The sequence below is a fragment of the Rhipicephalus microplus genome, chromosome 3 (genome assembly GCF_043290135.1).
Source record: "Rhipicephalus microplus isolate Deutch F79 chromosome 3, USDA_Rmic, whole genome shotgun sequence".
Taxonomy (NCBI): domain Eukaryota; kingdom Metazoa; phylum Arthropoda; class Arachnida; order Ixodida; family Ixodidae; genus Rhipicephalus; species Rhipicephalus microplus.
Window position 1 is genome coordinate 170,821,326 of NC_134702.1, and position 23,018 is coordinate 170,844,343.

General features: G+C 46.2%; 1 protein-coding gene across 7 annotated transcripts in view; it reads right to left on the reverse strand.

The window, feature by feature from the left end:
• The window catches only part of LOC119168574 (neurofibromin 1), a 237,568-nt gene that overhangs the window by 138,871 nt on the left and 75,679 nt on the right, over positions 1–23,018 (reverse strand). For all 7 annotated transcript variants that reach the window (XM_075890506.1, XM_075890501.1, XM_075890504.1 and 4 more), the window contains 10 exons: positions 22,236–22,311; positions 20,094–20,197; positions 16,695–16,760; positions 15,464–15,640; positions 9,580–9,708; positions 7,546–7,902; positions 7,083–7,286; positions 6,240–6,603; positions 5,966–6,039; positions 1,516–1,937 (listed from right to left, as the gene is read on the reverse strand). In XM_075890506.1, coding sequence (XP_075746621.1) covers positions 1,516–1,937; positions 5,966–6,039; positions 6,240–6,603; positions 7,083–7,286; positions 7,546–7,902; positions 9,580–9,708; positions 15,464–15,640; positions 16,695–16,760; positions 20,094–20,197; positions 22,236–22,311 — 1,973 coding nt within the window. The remainder of the gene's footprint in view (positions 1–1,515; positions 1,938–5,965; positions 6,040–6,239; positions 6,604–7,082; positions 7,287–7,545; positions 7,903–9,579; positions 9,709–15,463; positions 15,641–16,694; positions 16,761–20,093; positions 20,198–22,235; positions 22,312–23,018) is intronic.

Sequence of the window (23,018 nt, forward strand, 5' to 3'; positions counted from 1 at the left end):
AGCAGTAATAATTGTAAGAAATTCCTGCCGACTATTCTATAGAGAGCTGTTGCTAGGAGTAGGAGAAAATTTATTCTACAAAAAATATTTCTGAAGGTTCACCGCATGTGTAAAGTGTGGAGATGGCCTTCTCAGCCAGTTTCCAGCAGCGTTAGTTTTGCTTGTAGTATCATTACATCAGACACACGGCCGCATCTAGTGCCACTATTTGCTCATATGGCGGTGGCATCACGACCGCATGGGTGCGCACCTGCGCTGCAAAAAAAAAAAAAAAACACTCGCCGACCGAAATTGTCTTGCAACCGCATCTGAATTGAGTGAGGACTAGTTTAGAGCCCGAGGATGACAGCACCTAAGCTTCAAGTTTCATAGCGATAATGTTATGTGTCAGCCTGAGACACCCACAGCAGTTCTTGGGTTTGCTTTGTTTATGGTTTATGTTTTGTGCACATGTGCCGCTTGTTTAAGGAAGGTAAAGGCTGTTCGAGCTTAAAGGAAGTTGACTCCTCCCCCGCAAGTGTGTAGTTGCTGACCTTTGTGCACAATCTTATAGCTACTCTGGTTTTGTGCAAGGTCCACACGTTGCCGGGGCACGGTGCGCTGTTGCCAGCTGCAGAGCTTCTCGTCATGACAAGAACGTCACCGGAGCACATCTTGGACCAGAGTACACAGCAGTGCAAAACATTTTAGGATTGCGCACGATATTGTTCTTTTTTATTACAATTTGCTAAAATGCAAAGATATATGCTTATATGTATATATTGGAACACCAGCCTATGGTGAGTCAGGTGGCTCATAGAAAGAGGTGACGCTAGATGAAATAGAAGTTCACTGGGCATCTGATTTAGAGAAGGTTATTCCCACCACGGGCATCCATCAATATTGGAACACTTGCAGGCTGTTCTTGCAAAAAAACAACAACAATAATACTGAGAAAAGTGTATGAGTTCACTTGTGTCTCACGAAAAACCAAGCAGTGCTTCACTGCATGGCATAAGAAATCAAGCAGCACCTCGCTTCCGATTTTCTTTGTCTATGTTAATAGAGACATACTGTAGAACATTTATTATTCTTTATACTATTCCTGGGTAATTTATCTTGAAAATCCATATTCTGAATTTTCTTTGTTGTAAATATTACTGAAGATATGCATTTTTAATTGCATTGTTTACCAGCTGGCAAACCAAAAACTACACAATTTTTGAAAATTTTCTTCATTTTAAAAATTTTTGTTGCTCTACAACATATATTTTTTAAAAAGAGCATTTGATTGTGCACAATTTGGCATGCTGAAATGCGTGCCGGAGTACTTTATTGGTTAATCGACGTTTGTTACAATGAGAGCTGAAGGTAAAATAGTCACAAATCTGAAAAAATCATTCATCCAAGGTTCGCTATAGCGACATTTGACTGCACCACAAACAACATCCTCTGTAGTTTGCTGGGCTTTCCAGTCTACTAGTTGTAATTAATGTCGAGCCCACACCCTAGTGACACAATGGAACGGACACTCACTGTGTGACGGGGCAGAACTGGATGTCCTGTCCGGGCGTCAACATTCCCCCGCCGCCTCCTCCGGCCACCCCGGCTGTTGCTCCTCCCCCTTTAGTGCGGGCGTCGAGGGAGGTGAGGGTGCCGCTTCCCCCTCCTCCGTACAAGGAGGATCGGGTGGCGGGCACCAGTGCTCGAGAGGACGAGGAGGGCGACCTGCGCTGAAGGCACACGCCCCCAAGGGCGCACAGGAAGCCCGTCATGTTGGCCCACTCGTTGACCTGGTCTTCGAGCTCGTGCTCGGTGCTCTGGTGGGAGGCGCGCCGCTTGCCGATGGTGCGGTGCAGCGACTCGCAGATCATCTGGCCTTCCTCTAGCTTGGACTTGGGGTAGCTGACCAGCAGCTTGGTCACCGCGTCCCAGTTCATGAATGTGTCCTCCCACGCCTGGACACAAGGGATCACGAAAGCGGTCAGTCTGCCAGAACTACGCTTTACAGTAGTAGTATGTAGCAGCTTATCATAAATGTTGAAAAACAACACAAGAGGCAAATAAAGAAAAACAAACAACTTGCATTGATTCAGTTGGCAAAATTAGCAGGAATTTAATAAATTCGATAGAAGATAAGCAATGTCAAACAATTGATTTAAATTTGCACTTTTACAAGAACCTGAATGCCTACTTGTACCTGCCCACAACTATTTGTTACACAAAAATGAATTTAACATTTTCGTATTAGGTTCAATATAATTTTTGAGGGTTTACGTACCAACAGTGCACAACACTATGATTAAGAGGGACGTCACAGTGTGGGGGCTCCAAAAATTTCGGCAACCTGGGGTTCTTTAACGTGCACATAAATGCAAGTACACGGGCCTCATGCATTTTCACCTCTATCAAAAATGCGGCGGCTACGACTCAGGTTCAATCTTGTGACCTGAGTTTCAGCAGTCCAGCGTCGTAACCACAGGACGACTACTGCGGCGGGTTAAGCCTACAATTTTAAAATTTTAATTTTTAACAGAGTAAAGTTGCAATAAGAAAGTGAGTTCCTCAGGTTGCTTTACCCTGGGTAGATATATTTTAAATGTAGTTAAAGAACATTTGGACAATCAATAAGGAAATTTATAAGGACTTCTTATAAGAGCACGAGAGTCGGGGAGTTGGCAAGATTTGAAGCCAGTCATTTGAGAAGTGTATATAACTGGCTGGAGACATAACCAAGAGTGGAATGCCCGAGCAGTGGTGTTGCAGGCTTAATGAATGCCCTTGAGAGACACGGCAGTTCATGCTTAATCATTTAGTAAGCATAAAGCAAGTGAGATAACAGCTCGATAAAAATGGCTTGCTTCATGTTCGCCCCGTCACAAGGAATAAGTTATAGGCCTCATGATAATGCAAGAAACAAGCAGGCAGATTATAGTAGTGCGTCTGCTTACCTGCAAACTTCAACACTGATAAATGGCTTCATTTATGCCCACTTCTTTGCACGCTCATAAACTTTATTAACAAGCAAAAATTAAGTAATCATATTATTTCACATCTCCAAATAGGGTAGTGGATGGTTCCCAACAAATTTAAAGCTCCTAGGATTCTGTAATGTGCAGCCAAGGTATGATTACCAAATGTGCTTTCATTCTGCCTTGACCAGAACGTGGCCAATATGGCAGTGAATTCGGCCTGCAACCTTAAAGGGCCCTGCAACACTTTTCGAGCATGGTCAAAAAACCCTGCCCTGTGGTAGTCGAGGCTCCGGAGAACATGCAACCCAGGTATTATCGCGCAGCAAGAGACCAGGAATTGGCAATAAATTCACAAAGTCTACTAAAAATCACTTTCTCTTTTCTTGACAAATGATGGTCCAAAATAATTGCGTCACACTCCCACGTATCACACCACTGGCTGATATTAGCATGGCGCACTCAGGAGTTACTGGGGCCGCCGCGAGAAGCCGTGACGTGTATGCATGTGATCGCACTGAAATGCCACGCATTCCAAGAAAGGAAAAAAGGAGAAAATGCTCATGGTCACAAGGCACGCATGACGTATTTTCTTTTGCCGTACCATCCCTCCCTATTTAGCTTCAAGTGCTTTCATTGGGGGAAGAGAAGAGCGAATGCAACTGCAGCATGTGACAAATCATTGTACTGATTCCGCTCATACCAGATGAATTTTAAAAACTTGTACGGTGGTCAATTCGCGAGGCAATAAGCTTCTTTAGTGAATCTATTTCGTGTCTACTTAGAAAAGCATTGCAGGGCCCATTAGGCTTCACAGGCACAACGAATGTCATTGTCACAGAACCACTACAGCTAATACACAGAGAACGTAGTTTCAGCCCAAGCCTGACGAATCACTTGTAATATCAGGCAGTGACCTTTATCTGTAAACTTTTTGAAAAATTTGGAACAGTTAGCCATTTGGTGCATTCACATAACAGATGCGATCGCAGACGAGTCAGTCACACAGCAACAGACCCAATTTGGATTGCTCTGCCGATAGGGTTCACACCACAGGGAAGAGTTCACAAGACACAAAAGCGTTTCAATATTTCTCATCTAACTGCAATTTGTGTCTCCGCCAGCTCAATAATTGCTTAGCCCGGACCGAAAAAGCACTGCGGGAATCGATGATGTATAGCTAAGTGATGCGAAGTCAGTGGGGTTTGATTCCAATTTGGTCTACTGTACAACTGATAGTAGGGGTGTGCAAATATTTGAACTTTCAAACCTTTTTGAAAAACTGTTCACTATCCGATTAGATTCGCATCTGAATTTTACTATTCAAACTTCCCAAAGACACAGTAAACATTTCTTCCGGCTGTGGCCTCTTCAAATATTTTATATGCTTTACGCCATCACACTTTGGTAGTAGAACTGTGCTGTTACAGTGACCCTTTCATATTTGTAATATCCTTCACCGCATCACACTCTGGTGTTGCAACAAAGCTGTCTTTGGGGCTCCACTACAATCGTAAGCAGACTGACTCTTAGAAGCTCTGGTTCGAACCAACGCTGCAGCGATGGGGGCTTCAATTAATGTAGTTTCAAATTATCAAGCGCGAAAAAAATCACACCAAAATTTTCAGCCTCATAATTTCAAATGTTTCATACACTGACGTCTATGGGGCAGATTAACAACTTCGAAGGGAGCACACCGACGTCTCCAAATCAGTTGGGCCTCTACAGTCGTTGAAGACTGGAGAAGGGCAGAAAATAGCGTCATTTTCTTTTATGCGTAAAGTGTTGTGACAGGATATTGGTTGCAACAAATCATGTAAATAAATACAATGCGGTCCCTGCACTGCCTCATCCTTGATAAAACTAGGGAACACTATTTCTGCAGCACTTGTGGGGGTGCTGGCACACCCGTAAAGTTGCTTGCACTGCATGGCGCACGTGTCGCGCCCAAAAGCCGCATTTCGGGCTACAACTACCAAGTGGTAGGTGGCGTTGATCACCACTCTGATCATCATGGTTGGTAGAGTGGTAGCGCCGGTGGTGACCCCTGGCAGAAGGTAAGCCTTGGTGGTGGGCGAGAGTTGAGCTGGTCTCCTCTGCGCGTGGCGGTTGCCGCGATCGGTTGTCTCTAGCGTGGGTTCCCGGTGTGTGGCACCGCAGGCTGTGCGTCGAGGGCCCTCGTGGTAAGTCAAGCGCTGGCGACGCTGCCTTGAGTGTGTGTCATGTTATTAATGTGTTTGTCATGTTATTGTGTGTGTTATTGTGTTTGTCATGGAGTGTATGATGATGATGATGATGAAAACTTTATTACTCCCAAACGAGAGGTCGGTTACACTGCTTATAGGAGGTCAGCAGGTATGCCTTGGGACACCGCAGCCTCCAATGTGAGTGAGATTTCCCGGCGTTGCTGTGCCGAGTCAGTGATATGCAGAAGGGACTCCCATGTATCTTCTGTGAGAGAAGCGTCAGCGTACTGTGGGCACGTTCATGCAATGTGTATGAGGGTGGCCGATTGTGAACAGTATTTACAGAGTGGTGTCAAGAGGTGTGGGTATACCTTGCTACAAAAAGTATCGCAATATTGCATAAGAATGTGCTAGCATGTTGATAACGATTGATGTACAATAATTCAGCTGACATATCGTCAAAGTTAGTTAAATAAATGAGTGTTGTTAGGGTTGGACTAACTGTGCCTGCTGTGTCTGTTCACTTCAAGAGAGTGTGCCTCGCCATCTCGAGACCCCACACACTTCACCAACCTAGCCAAAAGAAATACTTCCATGTTCCTATCTCATAAGAATACGCTGATGATGCTCTGCAACCTTTTTTTTTTGCAATATTACTTCGAACAATTACAAAGATACTGTGGAAATATTCAAGAAATATTCTACTGGATTTGCAATCAAACTTTAATATTTGAATTCGCTTCCCACCAAAAATAGTGCTGTTTGCACAGCTCTTCTTTAGAGTCCTGGTATCTCAAATCAGCACATTTTAATACAGGTGGTACTCACTAGAGAGCAGCCTTGGGTGCAGTGCTCAATTTTCCTGAGCAAGGCCATGATCCTCTTCTGCAACACTGCACGACCTGAGGAAAAAAAAGAAGGGAGGAGCCAGTGTGCTAAGGACGATAATCTTCAACAAGGCAAAGGAGTGAACCCTGGCCTAAATCACAGGGACCCACATCAAAGACATCAGGGTGAGATACAGCAATAGAATCATGCTAATACAGCTTTCGAACACAAACTCAAAATCAATGACAAAGAAAAATGTTGAATGGTTACATACCAGTAGTGAGCACAGTGCTGGCAGTGGCCAGCTCCTGGTAGACGTGGTAGTTTGGCAGAAGGTAAGTGACAGTGAGGTCGTCCTGTCCACACCGTATGTCCGCCTCCTCGCAGAGCAGGGCAAAGCAGGACATGGCCACGAGCACGGCGTCGATGTCGACGCTCCAGAGGTACATGAAGAACACCACCTCGAGCTTGATGTGCGCCTGCTTGCAGATGGCCACGTGGGAGCCCAGGTTGGCGTACTCACGGTGCCTTGCCAGAAAAGCATTGCGGCAGCGCAGAACCTCGCGCAGCCACCTCAGCACGTCGGTGTAGCCAATGATCTGGTGCTGGATCAGCTTCTGAGAGATGGAGAACAGTGCCTGCACACGAGGAGAGACGAGTAGCATTCAGCAAATGTCACTTCACACTAGAGCTTCATAAACGGGTCTTAGCATATAACAGATGCAAACAGATGCATCCAATTCATATCACTTTGTGGCTAGCCTCAGAGACTTCAGCATCAGCAATGCAAAACAAGCAAAGATTTTAACAAGCTAGTGATGACGGCAATTACCTATACAGAACAAAATATCATTGATTTTGCTTTATGAAGTTTTATCATAGATGTAAAAATGTACTGTTGAAAAATGAATTTATATTTATTAACAGATGGCCACAAATATGCCATCATCTGTGGCACATCCCTTCTATGAGCTCTTTTGTTAGAAAAGGTCTATAAGGACCAATTTTAGATTGAACTGGTTCAAGAAAGTGAAAAAACTGTTTCACAACACGCCCAATGGCAGGCATATTGAGTTCGGCCAAGAAGATCCACTAGACATAGGCAGAGAAGGCCGACCTGTGAGGAGAGGTCCCAGCAGGTGTTAATGGGTGCCTCAGGGTTCCAGCGCTCAATGTGTTCAGGCAGGTGCAGCACAAGCAGGGCCTCCATGGCCTCCTGGGCCAGGTCCTGCATGCTGGGTGGCTGGTGCACCAGCGACACCAGGCCATTGATTAGCTCCAGCGTGCTGCTCTGTACCTCGTGGCCCGCCTTGCCCTGGCTCTGCGAATGAAGGCACACAGTGTGGTTGTTGGTGCCGCCGAAGAGTGTACACGTGCCCCCATACAAGACACCACAGGCACCTGACATGAGAGCTGTTTCCAGGATATTCAAGCTGTCGATTGCCAGCCTATTGATGACTACAAAATCACATAATGAATTTCATGTTCAATGTGGACCAACTGGCCCACTTATTTCCTACTAAAGTTTAGACTTGTGATCCCAGACGTATAGCCCTTCAAAAAATGGAGGTAAAACTCACGTTGAGCATGAGCATGGGGTCGGCGTGGATGAGCCGCACCATGAGCAGCAGCAGGTTCTTGTAGGAGAGCTGCTCCTCGGTCTTCTCCTTGAACTTGAGCGTGCTCACTTTCTCCTTCAGCGTCAAGCTGGGGATCATCTTAGTCGGCCCTCCCGAGGAGCCGCCCCCGTGCGACACAAAGCCCTGGGTGACCCGGTTCAGGGTGTCGGTGAACATGTGCCGCAGCTCAGGCGCCTTGGAGTAGAGCAGGTCCACCTGGGGCCACCAGGCCAGCCGAGGCTGGCTCACCACCCGCAGCAGGGAGCCCAGCAGCACGTGCTGGTACGTCCACGTGGGTCCTCCCGCGTGCAGGCACACCTGCGCAGGTGGTATGCGCAGGCAAGTTTAGACGCTTAGTTAAGCCAAGCCACTGCCATCCGGGCAAGTCCTCTGTCCATTGACAAAACTGCCTTTCGTGTCAAGAAAGAACTGAGCCAGGTCTGCTGCATAGAGTAATTTACTAAACTATACAGCTCGGAATAACTTCATGACCAGGAAAGAGATGCTGTCAATTCTGACAACCACCATAACCAGGCAAAGAAAAGTTGATAGTCCAATACAAGCATTCTGAAACTGTAGAGCTCTGACTGGAAACACCTGTTATCAAATAACTATTTTGACATAATTACTTGGTCTTCGTAAATAGCTGCTTCAGTGTAAGTTATGCATTTATTATTATTTTTGTTGGAAAATCGCTCAATTTGCATTCTGACTATTTTCATTAACTCATGTTTCCTTGTGAAGCAGTGCACAGATACAAGGCACAAAAGGAACCAAAAGGACACTGACTTTGTGCCTTGTCTTCATGTGCTGCTTCACAAGTAAACATGAACTCTCACCGACTCGCCCATGACATTACACAGCTCAAAAAATCACACTACAAGCTCAGAAAAAACACTTGTCAGAGCCATTGGCTGACTTGAGCAAGGCGTGCTCGGTTGTTACTGGGGCCACCGCAGGAGGCCACCGCTTATCTACGCGTACGTGCGCGATAGCACTGAAAAGCCGCGTGTTCAAAAAAAAAAAGAAAAAAAGAAAGAAAAAGTGCTCAAGGTCATGACGCACGCATGATGTTCTTTCTTTCCCTGTGCCATCCCTTCCTGCTTAGCTTCCAGCTCTTTCGCCAAAACGAGAAGAGAGAATGCAAATGCAGTGTGCGACAAATGTTTAGAAATCTGCTCATACTAGACGGATTATAAAAATTTTGCGGTAATGCATTCGTGAGGCAATAAGCTTTTTTAGTGGCTCCATGGCTACCTTTAAATGAACATGTTACCCTCAAATCAATTAATCATTTTATTACGCTTAAAAGCTTGTTATGATACCTTACATGTTTTAGGTATAATAAATTTCAAAATTTTACATATTGTTACAATGAAAAATGTTTATTTGAAGATGGGCTCGTGGAACGGGGCTGAATGGCTGCTGCCCGGCACCGATCCACTCGCAAGACAAGCGCTCTTCATCCTCCCTGTCGTGTTAGCATAGCAATATTTTACATCTTATCACCAGCATCCCACCGAAACTCAAATCCCGCTACTACTCAAAGTTGTTTCGACTTCCTTTGAACGAAAAAAAATGGTATTTGCATAAAGCCCCTATTTATATTTAAAAAATATATACATTGTGCAGGTTAGTTTAGTCACGATTCATATTTTCGTTTATTTACATCTGACACACACCATACGAATTCGATTCGAAATTACTTGACCAAAATTGCTACTTGCTCCGAATACGCTTCGAACCTAAAATGCACTTTTTGCACAAGCTTATTGATGAATATACACCTCAATACCCTGTGTAATAAAAAAATGTACTGCAGAAGACTGTACCTAAAGTTAAAGTGTATCAGATGGTTTGCCATTTGCAATTTATCACATCTGCTCAACCATATCTTTTTTTTTTTTCTGTTTGTGTTAGTGGTAGACATGTACTTCAACATCGAACAAAACTGCGAGAAAGAGATACATAAAAAGGGAAGAAAGCTCCTCCCACCTTGAGTGCCTCGTTGTTGTGCGGGTTGATGCGGAAGCAGGAGACGAAGCAGTCGGTCATGAGCTCCACGTCCTGGGCCACTGTGGCCTGGCTGCGCACAAACGGCTTGGCTGGGTTGAACAGCAGCAGCTGCACACACACACACATACAGGCTTTCACTTGCAGCATGCAATTGCAGATGGGCAACTTGGAATTGCTTAGAAATGTTCCCTGCAAAGCTGTCTTATAAAGGACTAGAGACAGAGATGAGCATAACCATACTAAGAAATAAACATAACTACTTGAAGACTGTTACTTCTATAATGAAGGAATGATGACAACAAAAGGGAACAACAAGCATCATCGCAGAGTAAGGCACCACGAGATTGCCGCTCGAGCTCCTCCATCTTTCTCGTCCTGTCGCTATCTTGAATCTTCCACCTGCCCGTTTGGTTCGCCCAATAAGCCTCTTTACATTTGGTGGATCGTGCTAAGTAACCACATCGCCTACAACCTGGAACTCCATTGCCGCACCCTGTTTCCGACCATGCAAGTTGACGCTGCCCAACAAACAATACTTCTCGCGGCCGCTACTTGCCCCGGCCCAGTTCATCAGCGAGACCCCCCGGTCTCTGCGGGCACCGAAGACCAGGACGTCGAGGATTGGTTGTCGTCATACGAGAAAGTCAGTGGACCCAACAGGTGGGATGAAGCTGCTAAGTTAGGCACTGTCAGTTTTTATCTCACCGACGTGGACAAGCTGTGGTATACGAACCACGAAACCGAGTTCGCGAATTGGTCCGCCTGCAAGGAGGCGATATGTGCCGTTTTTGGTTGTCCTGCCTTACGGAAGCTACGCGCCGAACAACGTCTGCGCACACAGGCACAAGAGCCAGGTGAAACTTTCACCTCGTATATAGAAAATGTGATCGATCTCTGCCGGCGCGTCAATGCTTCCATGAGCGAGAGTGCAAAGATACAGCACATTATGAAGGGCGTCGACGATGACGTTTTCCAGATGCTTCTCGCGAAATCTCCTAGCAATATGACTGAAGTAGTGACTTTGTGTCAGAGCTATGATGAATTTCGGAGGCAACGAGCTCAGACGCGATGCTCATTCCAGACAATTCATCCAGTGACCGCACTAGACGTCATGACTGACTAGACGAACCTTCTCGCACAAATGAAAGACTTCGTGTGAGAAGAAGTGGCTCGGAAGCTTTCTCTGCTGCCTTTTGCTCAACGCCAGGAGCTCTCGCAGCAACAGCCACTGCGACACCCGCCACCATTGGCTCCCATGCTCCGACACGTGGTCCAGGAGCAGATTCCCGAGGCTATGCCGGTGTCCTTGCAGCAGCCCCCTGTCACAGTGCTTCTTACTTACGCTGAGGCACTATAGCGGCAGCAGCCACACCACCCCCCGCCGTTCCAGGGACTGCCGTATACCTCAGCCCCGACTCATCCGTCCACCGCCTGGGTTCCTCCCATTGCCACCACAGCCTCAACTCACCTGTCTGCCGCATGGGCTGCTCCCCTCGTCGCCAATACTTGGAGAACGCACGATAACCGGCCCATCTGTTTTGCGTGTGGCGGCCCTAGCCATATCGCCTGTTACTGCCGTCGTCGCGTTCCGGGATACACAGACGCCCGGACACAGAACAGCTTCATGGACCTTCCTCCATCTCGTCTGGAAAATTCTGACCATCAGTCAAGCTCGTCTTCACGGGAATGTCCGCAAACTATGTCTGTGCGCTCACCTTTACCCCGTCGTCGCTCACTGTCACCCATGCGTTGACGGCCAGCTCCTGAACACGAGGGAAACTAACCGCCGCAGTTCAGGAGGCAAGAACTGCGCTGTCGAAATGCTCAAGTCCTCGGACATTGGCGTCGAATATTGTCGAAGTTTTTGTAGAAGGTACTCGAGCATATGCTCAAGTGGATACCGGTGCTGCAGTTTCCGTGATAGACGCTAAACTTTGCCGCAAGCTCCGAAATGTGACGACGCCTCTTAATATGATGTCCTTGCAAACAGCAGATGGGGACCCGGTTCAGCCTGTACTGTCCGACTGATGATCGTGAAGGACCACTACACTGTTGAGTTTATTGTCCTTTCATCATGCTCACAAGACATCATACTTCGATGGGATTTTTTATAGCGTAACCATGCCGTTATTGATTGCGCAAGATCTGAACTTCGACGCTTCCTGTTTTACGACCAACCGACCAGCAGCATTCAGCCCGCCGTACAAACTCTTCGTCAAAGAAGGCACTGAAATTCCTCTGACAGCAGCTGTGTTGCTCCTCGTGTTCTGCGACGACATTAGGGACGAAGCTGCATTCTTTGAACCATCAAGCCTCTTCCTTAGTCGAAGATCACTTCATCTGCCTTATTCAATTCTCTATATTTCTGAAGGAAACAGTGCTCTTTGCCTCATCAATCCCCTTCCGTATCCCGTCGAACTGTTTCAAGGTGAATCTCTTGGACACGTGCATGCCATTGATAAGGAACAAATTGTTACCATGCCGCCAGATTGTTCCCGTGACTACGACGCCATCAGTGCCCTCAACCCTTCTAATGTACCACCTTCCGAGCTTTTCGATTCATCGATCGCCGACGGACTATCGCAATCTGAACACTCTGAGCTTCTTCAGCTGCTCGACCAGTTGCGTGAATCTTTTGACTTTGCTCGACCGACCCTTCGCCGAACTCTCAGTTTTTCTCACTGCATCGACACAGGTTCCAATGCGGCAGTACGACAGCGACCAAACCGTGTTTCCGCCGCGGAACGTCAGGTTATCACCGAACAGGTTGACGATATGCTCAAGCGCGACGTTATCCGACCTTCCCAAAGTCCATAGGCATCACCTGTTGTTCTTGTTAAGAAGAAGGATGGTACAATTCACTTCTGTGTTGATTACAGGCGCTTAAATAAGATCACTCGCACAGACGTGTACCCTTTGCTCAGGATTGATGATGCCCTTGATTGCTTACAAGGTGCCGAGTTTTTTTCGTCGTTAGATTTGCGTTCGGGATATGGGCAGGTGCCCTTAGTAGATGGTGATCGTCCAAAAACAGCCTTCGGGACACCGGACGGGCTATATGAGTTCAATGTCATGCCCTTCGGCCTCTGCAATGCGCCGGCCACATTCGAGCGCATGATGGACTCGGTTCTGCGGGGTTTGAATTGGAACATATGCCTCTGCTACCTCGACGATATCGTCTTCTTTGCACCCGATTTTGCAACACATCTTGTACGCGTGAAACATGTCCTCTTGTGTCTGAAGAATGCGCAGCTCCAACTGAATCTCAAGAAATGCCACTTCGCTGCTCGGACGCTCACAAATCTCGGTCACGTCGTATCAAAGGATGGCGTTCTTCCCGACCCGGCTAAACTGCGCGCTGTCGCTGAATTCCCCAAACCGACGACTGTAAAACAGTTACGCAGCTTTGTAGGATTGTGCTCCTACTTTCGTCAGTTTGTGCGCAACTTTGCCTCCATAATTGCCCCTTTGACCCAACTTTTAAGCAGTGCCAACGACATCTGATCATGGTCTTCCGAATGTGATCACGCATTTACCACTCTTCGCCGTCTCCTGACATCACCGCCTATATTGCGCCACTATGATCCCACGGCTGCAACTGAAATCCATACAGACGCCAGCGGTGTCGGTCTCGGTGCAGTTCTCGATCAACGCAAGCCTGGATCCCCTGAGTATGTCATCGCCTACGCCAGCAGAACGCTCAACAAGGCTGAGGTAAACTACAGTTTTACCGAAAAAGAGTGCTTAGCCATACTTTGGGCGATTGTGAAATTTCGCCCATACTTATATGGCCGCACCTTTGCTGTAGTTACAGACCATCAAGTCTAATGTTGGTTGTCATCGCTGAGGTATCCATCTGGTCGCCTTGCTCGTTGGGCTCTGCGACTTCAAGAGTATGACATCCGCGTCGTGTACCGTTCCGGCCGCCAACATACCGATGCTGATGCACTCTCATGATCACCACTGTCCGCTGAGGTTGCCTCTATATCTTCTATAGAACACGCGCTGTCCACTCTTGACATCGACACAATGACTTCTGCACAGCACGACAATCCATGAATAACTTCGCTTCTGGACATCTTATCTGGGGTACAGACACTTCCCATTACACGAGCAATGCGACGCCAGGCTTCGCATTTCACCATTCAAGGTGGCCTCTTGTACCGGCGCAATTACTCACCAGACGGCAGGAAGTGGCTGCTCATTATTTCCCGAAAGCTGCGCTCTACAATCTGTGAATCATTTCACTCCGACCCGCAATGCGGTCACGCCGGGGTCTTCCAGACCTACGAACGTTCAAGGAAGCGGTACTACTGGCGTGGGTTGTTTACTTTTGTTCGACAGTTTATTCGCGGCTGCCACGAGTGTCAACGACGAAAACAGCCATTGAATGCAGGAACAGCTCCACTACAGCCGCTCGGGTGAGCTGACCGCCCATTCAATCGCGTCGGAATCGACCTTTATGGACCAATGTCATTGACCACAGCAGGTAACCGGTGGGCTATCGTTGCTGTAGATCACCTGACACGGTACGCCGAAACCGCTGCTCTTCCTACGGCAACCGCTCAGGACGTCGCATCTTTCATCCTCTATCAGTTTGTGTTGCGTCACGGCCCTCCTCGCGAGCTCCTCAGTGACCGGGGCCGTGTATTTCTATCCGACGTAATCCAAGCACTTCTCCGTCAGTGCTGTATTGTACACCGGATGAGTACTGCTTACCCCCCTCAGACGAATGGCCTGACTGAGCGGTTTAATCCGACCCTGGGTGACATGCCCGCGACGCATGTGGCATCTGACCAAACGAACTGGAACCTGGTTCTTCCGTTTGCAACCTACGCGTTCAACATCGCTACCCAAGTCACCACCGGCTTTTCGCCATTCTACCTTCTATACGGACGTCAACCATCGCACACAATTGACACTTTGCCGCCATACGCACCAGATGTATCTGAGTGCACGACCGTGTCTGAAGCCGCCCGTCACGCCGAAGAATGCCGCCAACTAGCGAAGCAGTTTACTACGGCTGACCAGCAACGCCAGAAAAAAGCCCGCGATGATGACCACCCCCTGCCGCAAAGTTCGCCCCTGGAACTTTTGTATGGCTGTATGTACCACCCTGTGCACCTGGTTTGTCTACCAAGCTCCTTTCAAATTACCATGGTACATACCGCACGGTAGAGCGCACATCGTCCGTCAATTATGCCATTGAACCGCTAATGCCACTCGGTGACCATCGTCGGCGTGGACACGATATTGTTCACGTAGACCGCTTGAAGCCGTACTTCAACCCGCTCGTTCCCACCTGTTAGATCGCCAGGTTGGCTTTCTCGACGGGGGCAATCATAATGAAGGAATGATAACAAAAGGGAACAACAAGCATCATCGCAGAGTAAGGCACCACGAGATGGGCGCTCGAGCTCCTCCATCTTCCTCGTCCTGTCGCTATCTCGAATCTTCTACCTGCCCGTTTGGTTCGCCCAATAAACCTCTTTACACTACTAGCGCATTACTGCAAAGTGAATTTGCATATCACTTTGTTGTCTTCGGGAGCCATACCTTGGGCTACCCCCTCATTGCTAATAAAAAATACACCTGACTAAATTGTGCTAGCTCTTGGTCATGCTTCAAACATTGACCAGTAAAAAACTACTGTAGCAGAAAAAATGAAACAAAATGTACTAATTAAACCAGGTAGCTTTTCTCTCAGTTTTTAGAATATTTATCTTATAAAAAAACTTCATATAGTTGCTTTCTTTCTTAAACTGCTTAGTTGTAATGCCGACTTTCCAATGAATAACATTATTTTATGACACCGTCACAAAGAGCACCAATCGAGAGTGAATTAAGTGCCAATTTTTCGTACCTTGAGGTCGTTGATGACCACCTGGACGAGGGCAAAGACGACATTGTTGCTGTCCAGGATGTTGATGTAGGTGGACGCCTTGCAGAGCTTGACGCAAGTCACGGCTGCAGCTTCCGTCAGCTGCTTGCTGGTCCCGTGAGGCACCAAGGCTTTCTTGACGTTGTCAATGAATTGCCTCTGGACATCAAGTGACACACAGAAGTACATCATAACAACACGTTTGACACGTTTTTGTGGAATGCAGCATGCGTTCACGGGCTCTGTGAACTAGAACAGGTCAATCTGTTGAGATGGCAGCAGTATGACACTACACTGGTGGAACAGAGCCACCACCTGGAGCGTATATATAAGCCCTTTCCTACCAAACATCTTGCAAAAGTATTTATGAAGGACCCTTAAAAACTCCCCAACAAAGCTTTGTAGGAAATTCTGGTTATAAACTAGAGTCAATGAAATGCAAGGATCCATTTCATTGAATCTGTTTTATATTCGCAATCCATGACCAGCAAATTTCTGTGATAGCATTTCCCTGCAAGAGGGCATTCTACTACAAGAATTTTCCGAATTGGTTCATTACAAGTGGAAATAAAATAAATATATATTTTAGGAGGCGCACAACCATGAAGTGAGAAGACGAGCTTCACACCCCGGCCACTTACACTGTCTAGACTTCGCAAGCTAAGCTTCCTCGCTCCATGTTCTCTCGCAATGCAGTCGGGGGATCATGTGACGCACAAGCATCATTAGGTGACAAACACATCATGATGAGTAGGTGAGATGTGCCCTCCTTTTTTTTGTGCAGTTTATGCTCTACTAGAGCACTTTGACGACCACCTCGCCCATCGCACGAAGTGGTGCAGCTCTTTTAGGTGTGTGTACTGCCCTCAGTGTCATTTGTCGTCAGCCCACCTTGGAAAGCTGTACTCACAGGAAGAGCAGACAATGTTCAGTTTAAAATTTGAGCTTTCATCTTCAGTGCAAAGCAACATAAGTCATCACAAAGCCGATCCTGAGGGTGCAATGTAAGCGCTGCACGTGTCACCTTAAAATGACCAGAGCTGGTGTGTGGGGCCCTTAAATAAAGGCCGACACTGTTGGTTAAGATTCACGACACCTTCTGAATGGCTGAAATAAAGCTGCACGCTTTTACTACATATGTGTAAGACGACGGATCAATGCACGTGGCACACTGTGTTGTAGAACACTTTGATGTAGATGCTCTTGGACTCACCTTCTTCAGATGGCGTGGTGAACAAGGAGCCCCTGAGTCGGCATTCACTATCTCCTCCAGGATGATCTGCAAGGGAGGCACAGATCACACCGATTATAAAGGACACTAGAACTCTCACTGTCCAAACTAGCAGCTGCACACTGTTCAGAGCAGACAAGTGGCCAAGACCAATGACTGTGCAAGGTCCCTTAACACTAGCACAGATATATCCTTCGGTGGTCACTGAAACGGTAAAGGCTAGGAATGAAATACAATGTAAGAGACTTCCTTCTATGATACATAGATACACTCGATATGAAGCAACACTGCCCCTGCAGAACTATTCACTGTTACACCAAATAGTGACAGATATGACACGACTACAGCCAGCATGTTCACCGATGGTGTTATGACTACTTTCCACAGCTCGCTTGGAATGTCGTGCCACATGTTGTGGTATTGCTGCCTGCGAGCATTAACAGTTTATACCATTCTGGACACAAGAAACATTCGAACAAATCATATAACAATATTTAAACCCACGGCAGCAAGACTACCTTTCCAAACACAAGAGATGGCAATCAAGGAGCCCAAGAGAAACCATCAGAAATGACCGAGCGTTTATCGCAGATTCACTGAAGGCCTTCAAGAGGATTGAAAGGGGCTTTCTCTCTTTGTCAGAACTCATTAATATAGCTAACGGGGTTAGTCAAGTTGGTAACTAAGCTGTTCAAATCAACAACTGGGCATGTTGCTTGATACTGAGTGTCAGATTAGCCTATTTACTGTGCTGACGAAAAAAATGAAATAAAAAAAGCACTTTGGTGTTCTTCGACTTTGGCACGCTTTTGAGAAGGTGTCAGGTAGATTATTTTGGTAACTGGGCAGTCCCTGCTTGTATAGTAAGCTGCTATAACATATTTGAAATCTTGGATTCAAAAAATTCCTGATGCTAGGAAGCATTATTACAATTATTCTTACATAGCCCCCTTATTTTTTTAGATGAGTTGATGCTTTCACCAGCAGTCCTGGTATTGTTTGTAATGCTCATGCAAATACAGCAACATTCCTACAGCTGTTGACATTTCACTGCGAAACTTAGGCCATCCTTCCTTACCACAGTCGAGTTCTTTGTTATTTCTTACTGTCAGATGACGACAATCGTTTCAACAGCCATAACAATTGTTGTGTAGCTGCAACACAACCTAGTGCACGACTGTGTGATGTAGTGCTCGACTGCCTATGAACCCTGAAAGCCACTGACCTGATAGTTTTGACAAACCCCTTGCATCAAGGTTCAGCTTGATGGCACTGACAATGCCATTGCCTCTATTTTTCCACAAACATTGTGTCGTGCATAGAAGGCAAATAATCAGTAATGAGATGACCACTATTCTTTATCAAATAAAGCCAGAGCAAGGTGCCCCATGCAAGGCATTAAAGTTGGGCATGAGTACGGAGATTGCATACGAATGACGATGACGAAACAGCAAGAAAAGCAAGAAGCGCTCAGAAAAGGCACAAGTGCATGCATTAAGTGGCGCACGGCTCGACGCTCATGACATGAGCCTTTCACGAAGGTTGCAGTTCAACGAACTGGCATTGTTTGCTTGGCTATGGTAAAAGAAGGCCGCAAGGAAAGCTTCGTTTTATAGACGAGAAGCAGCAGGCGTTCGATTCCGGAGGTCGTTATGCTGGCACTCTGTGGCATGTCCATCGACTTCAACGATATTCAGACAATGCTCTTTGGAGGTGCTTCAGCCTCTTTGGGCAGTTCTGTATGCACCAGCAGCAGTCCCCCTTTGAATGTTGGCCAGCAGCGATTTCCGTGACACCACGTGATCCCTTTGAGGAGGAGCTGAGCTCATCCTTAGGCTTAACTGACGAAGACACCTTCCCATGTCAATGACGACGTCCGAAAAAAGACTTACAGCAGTCTGATTGGCTGTCACTCACCTAGACAGCTGTTTCAACTCGACTGTCGGCAACAACAACATAGGACACAAAACAACATAGTGTGGACATTCAGCAGACTTGGATCGACAAAACAAAGCAAGAGCGCTTCACTCAGGCAATGACTCAACAGCGAGGCCTAAGTGCGCAGACGAACACAGAAACGAGAACTTATAATCTCTGTAGTCAGTTTATTTTGGGGGATTTGTTAGTAGTAGACTCTATAAGGTTTTTCTTACAGTTCATTGTGTTTTACTGAGTGTAGTGCTTTCTTGGGTCTTTTTCTCATTTGTAATTAAAATCATGCTTGCTTTGCCCTCTAACATTCTCTCAATCCATCGCCAAAACACACAACGTGGCAACAGAAACACAATTACTGTGGCTGTCCACAAACCCCAAAACGAGCAAAATGCTATGCATTTGCATTCTCCAGCATATGCATTGACGATTTACTACACTTTAAGACAAGTAGTTTTTCCCCACAAGCTAATTACAAATATAACACGTAGCTCATGAAATAACTTCACATTTCACTAGTGCAAAATATGAATACCTTTGTTTGAAAACAAAGACAAGGTGAATAGTAATTAACACTGAGTAATTTTCAAGAAAACAGCTCAAACACTCCAGTTCGTATGAAATCTCAGTAAATCTTGATATAAGAGGCTGGCAAACTTTTCAAAAGTCAGTTCTTTACTTGCTGAAAAATAAACAGTTTAACATATGCATTGCATTTTTTTTTCCTTCTGAATAGTGATAATTCAGATATCTAACTGTATGATGCCATTTTCATAGGCTGTTTGGGCATTTTTTTTTTTTTGTCGTAATCGGAGGTATGCGTTATGCTTCATGGAGCACAGCGTGCTTTGAATGTTACCAGATTTTGATTATATAACTTTTTTTAAAAACTCGATCAGACAAAAAGCTAATTGCAGCGCGAGTAATGTACAAGCTTCTCTTTGAGATGTGGCTTCACGGCAGCACGCGTTTAGGCCTGTAAATGTGGTTTCTCGGCAGCAATGGCCACTATGCGGCGAAACCGCCTTTTCAAGCGGGTTACATGTGGGAGAGGGAGGGGGGGGGAATGTCCTACATGGAAATTAAGAGATAAATCGAACATCAACTTTCACAGTATTCGTTAAAATATTTAGAAAGAATGTCAAATAATTGCCGAAGCCCACATCTAACAAATCCATAGTGAGCAATCCATAGGGTAATCTCCCTTCTCCCGATTCACAGCTGCAAATGAGTCTTGAGATAGTATTAAAATACTCTCTGTCACACAGATGTCAGGGCTTGTCTGGAGTACACTTAGATGATGTTTGTACAGTAATACAAAGTCGATGTAATGGGAGCTACACAGACTGGCTGACATAGACTTCAACTTCGTGGGATGGAGCATAACGTTAGCTGGATGAGCTGAAGGTGCGGCACTACATTATGGCAAACCCTTCAGGCACTACTCACGGGGCACAGGACCAGCAGCATGATCTGCAGGGGCCAGGCCTGGGCCCGCCGCTTGTTGTTTTCCGCAAAGCTGTCCAGCACGTCAAACATGCGGTCGCAAGCATCTGGAAGAAAAAAAGACAGCGGCAGTTGCTACTGCAGTCCAAGCAACAATACCAGGGTGTCATGAGTAAGAGGGCGCGAGGTGCGTGCTGGGTGCTGGAATGCAGCGATGGTGCGTGAGGCGTTGGTGGTGCACATAAGCACCACGTTCACATATGAGATAGGACGCAGAAAGGCTCATGGCACGTAACACGAGCCGTGATGAAAAATTCTAGAGGATGAGCTGTCACTGTGCTGTGGGGCTTCGAGCTGTGAAGATAAGAACATCATCGTCGCTACAGCGTTGGAAGCAGTAGCCGCCCGGTTTTGAAGGATGTCGGCATAGAGGCCTATGGGGAGTGGCCGTCGACCTCGGAGGACACGAGTGAGGCTGCCCGAACTTGTCGCACCCTTTCACAGCAGTTCGTGGTGAACCTACAGCTCTCCCACTTTGCGCCAGGGCGGTAGCAGCCCACACCAGTCATCGGAGTGACTCATCAGAAATCAGTAGGGCCATTGACAAGTTAGACTTAAACAAGCCGGGCCGAAGGTGAAGAAGACCCGTTAGACTTAAACAAGCCGGGCCGAAGGTGAAGAAGACCGAGACAGCCAATGAAGAAAAGCAGCTCACTGGGCAGAAACAGACGACGAGCGTAGGACCTTGCGGAGGACGTCGACAACATACTTGACGAACCGTCGACACAGTAAGGGCACAGAGTCGACAGGACGAACTGTAAGGTAGTACGATTACCGAAGTGCCGTATTGGCTATACGCTGGCTAGGGTTAAAACGCGTATTGCAGTTTGTTCAGGTTTCAGTCCATAGCTGGCTGTCATGTACTTATGTTGTTCTAGAGTAGATATTGAGTGTTCATTCTTGCTTTCCATTTTTTGGGGGGTGATAGTGTATTTGTCTGGCCACTCCCGTCTCTCTCTTAATCCAATCTTTTGCAAGCACTCCCGAGATTAGTCGTGACACAGGAACTTGAGGGGAAAAAATGGCATGACCGACTTTGTGCAAATGACTTTTGCATTAAAGAAGAAAAGAAAGAAAGCCTGCGCAGCTATTTGCACCTGTACAAGTGAAAACAGAGAACAAGATCAGCATTTACCAAATTGCATTTCTATTGCACAGTGTAATCAAGAGTTCCGACGAAAACTCATAGAGTCGGGAACAATAATGGTCAAAGGTAAAGGATTATGTCAACGTCATCCAAAAAAAAAATTCTAAAATAAGACATTTTGGCTCCTGCACAGGGGCCTTGTTCACAACCTTATTTTGAAGTTCTTTTTTGTATTTTGATGGCATCTTTCTTTACCTTGGACCATCAGCGGTGTGCAGGCCCATAGCGAGGTGGGGGGAAGTGACCTAGGGGCACTTTGAAATTCAGGAGAAGGGAAGGGGTACGTTTTACAGAGAATAAATAATAAAAAAAGGTGTTTTTCGGGGCCTTCAACAAATGGACCCCGGCTAAACAAAATTTCTCGCTACGGGCCTGGCAGTGTGTAATTATCACTACAACCTTTACAGTTCTCAGTGCTGGTTCAATGTGTGCATCCTTAAATGGCCCAGTCATCTCACAGAGAATGCTTTTTGCATGAGGTAAAAGGAATTTTTCATTAGCGTTTGTGGCACCCTTGTGAATGTAGCACGTACAGAGCATTAGGCATTAGCATATTTTTGCAGGACACATGTGGCAATCCCACACGCACTTATGTGCTACTGAAAACGCTTCTTTCAGCCATCAACACCGATTCCTTCACGAGACATTTCCACAAGCAGCACTGCTTGACTGAACCTAGTAGCAGTGAAGCTCCTTGTTAACTGCCACAGTTATCTATTCGAGAGAGTCGGTAACAATGGATAGCAAAAGGAGGTCTTACGAAACAACAGAAGCAGTGAATTCACCTGATGCAACAATCAGCCCAGTTACAATGCTTTCTTTAAGAATCGCAGTTATGCAAGAATATTTTGGTGCGGCAAGACGGAGCGGTTTCCATGTTCACCGAAAGCACCAAAAACAGAATGAGAGAAACACAAGAGAAAAACGTCGATGCCCACCTGCCAGCTCGTCGTTGGGCTTGTTTTGTAGCTCCATGAACTCGTGCGGATAGGTGTCCATCCAATTCCAGATGGCCTGTGACCCAGAACACAGTACGAGCACAGAAGCTCTTCGAACACACTTTCACGAAAGACTCTAAACAGTCAACAATCAACTTGTTAACAGTTGACATGACTAAACAGTCAACAATCAACTTGTTAACAGTTGACATGACAGTCATTACTACAGCCGCTTTGTGTTCTAGTGCGTTTGCTTCCGCATTCTTCCTGGCTTATTTATATTTACACTGATATGAAGCAGGCAAAGCGACAGCATCGACGAAGAGCTAGCTTGCTGCAATGATGAAAGCTTCCCTGGTTGGGCAGCTCATAGTGCACAGGAAACACCGGCAAAGCAACTGATAAACTACTCTCACGATGCCTGGCAGAAAATGATGCAGTACTTTTGGTACAGATGAAAGATTGCACTATGACACAAGGTAATAATTTTTTACATACATTGGCAGGACAATGTTATGCCATTAAAATGAGGCTTTAAACACAAGTTCGCTGTGATGTTTATAAGAAGAATGCAACTTAATCCTTTTTTTTATAGATTTGATATGTACCATTTTGTTGAAACAAGGTTTCGGCGCACTCAACTATGAATTAAAAGCTTTTTTTAGAGTGCCCAGAAGAAAAAAGAATAGTGAGGTTTTTTTATTATTTCGAAAAAGATTAACTGCCAGACAGAGATGGAAGAAAAAAGTAGAAGACTGCACTATCCTCAGAATTTTCTTTTTT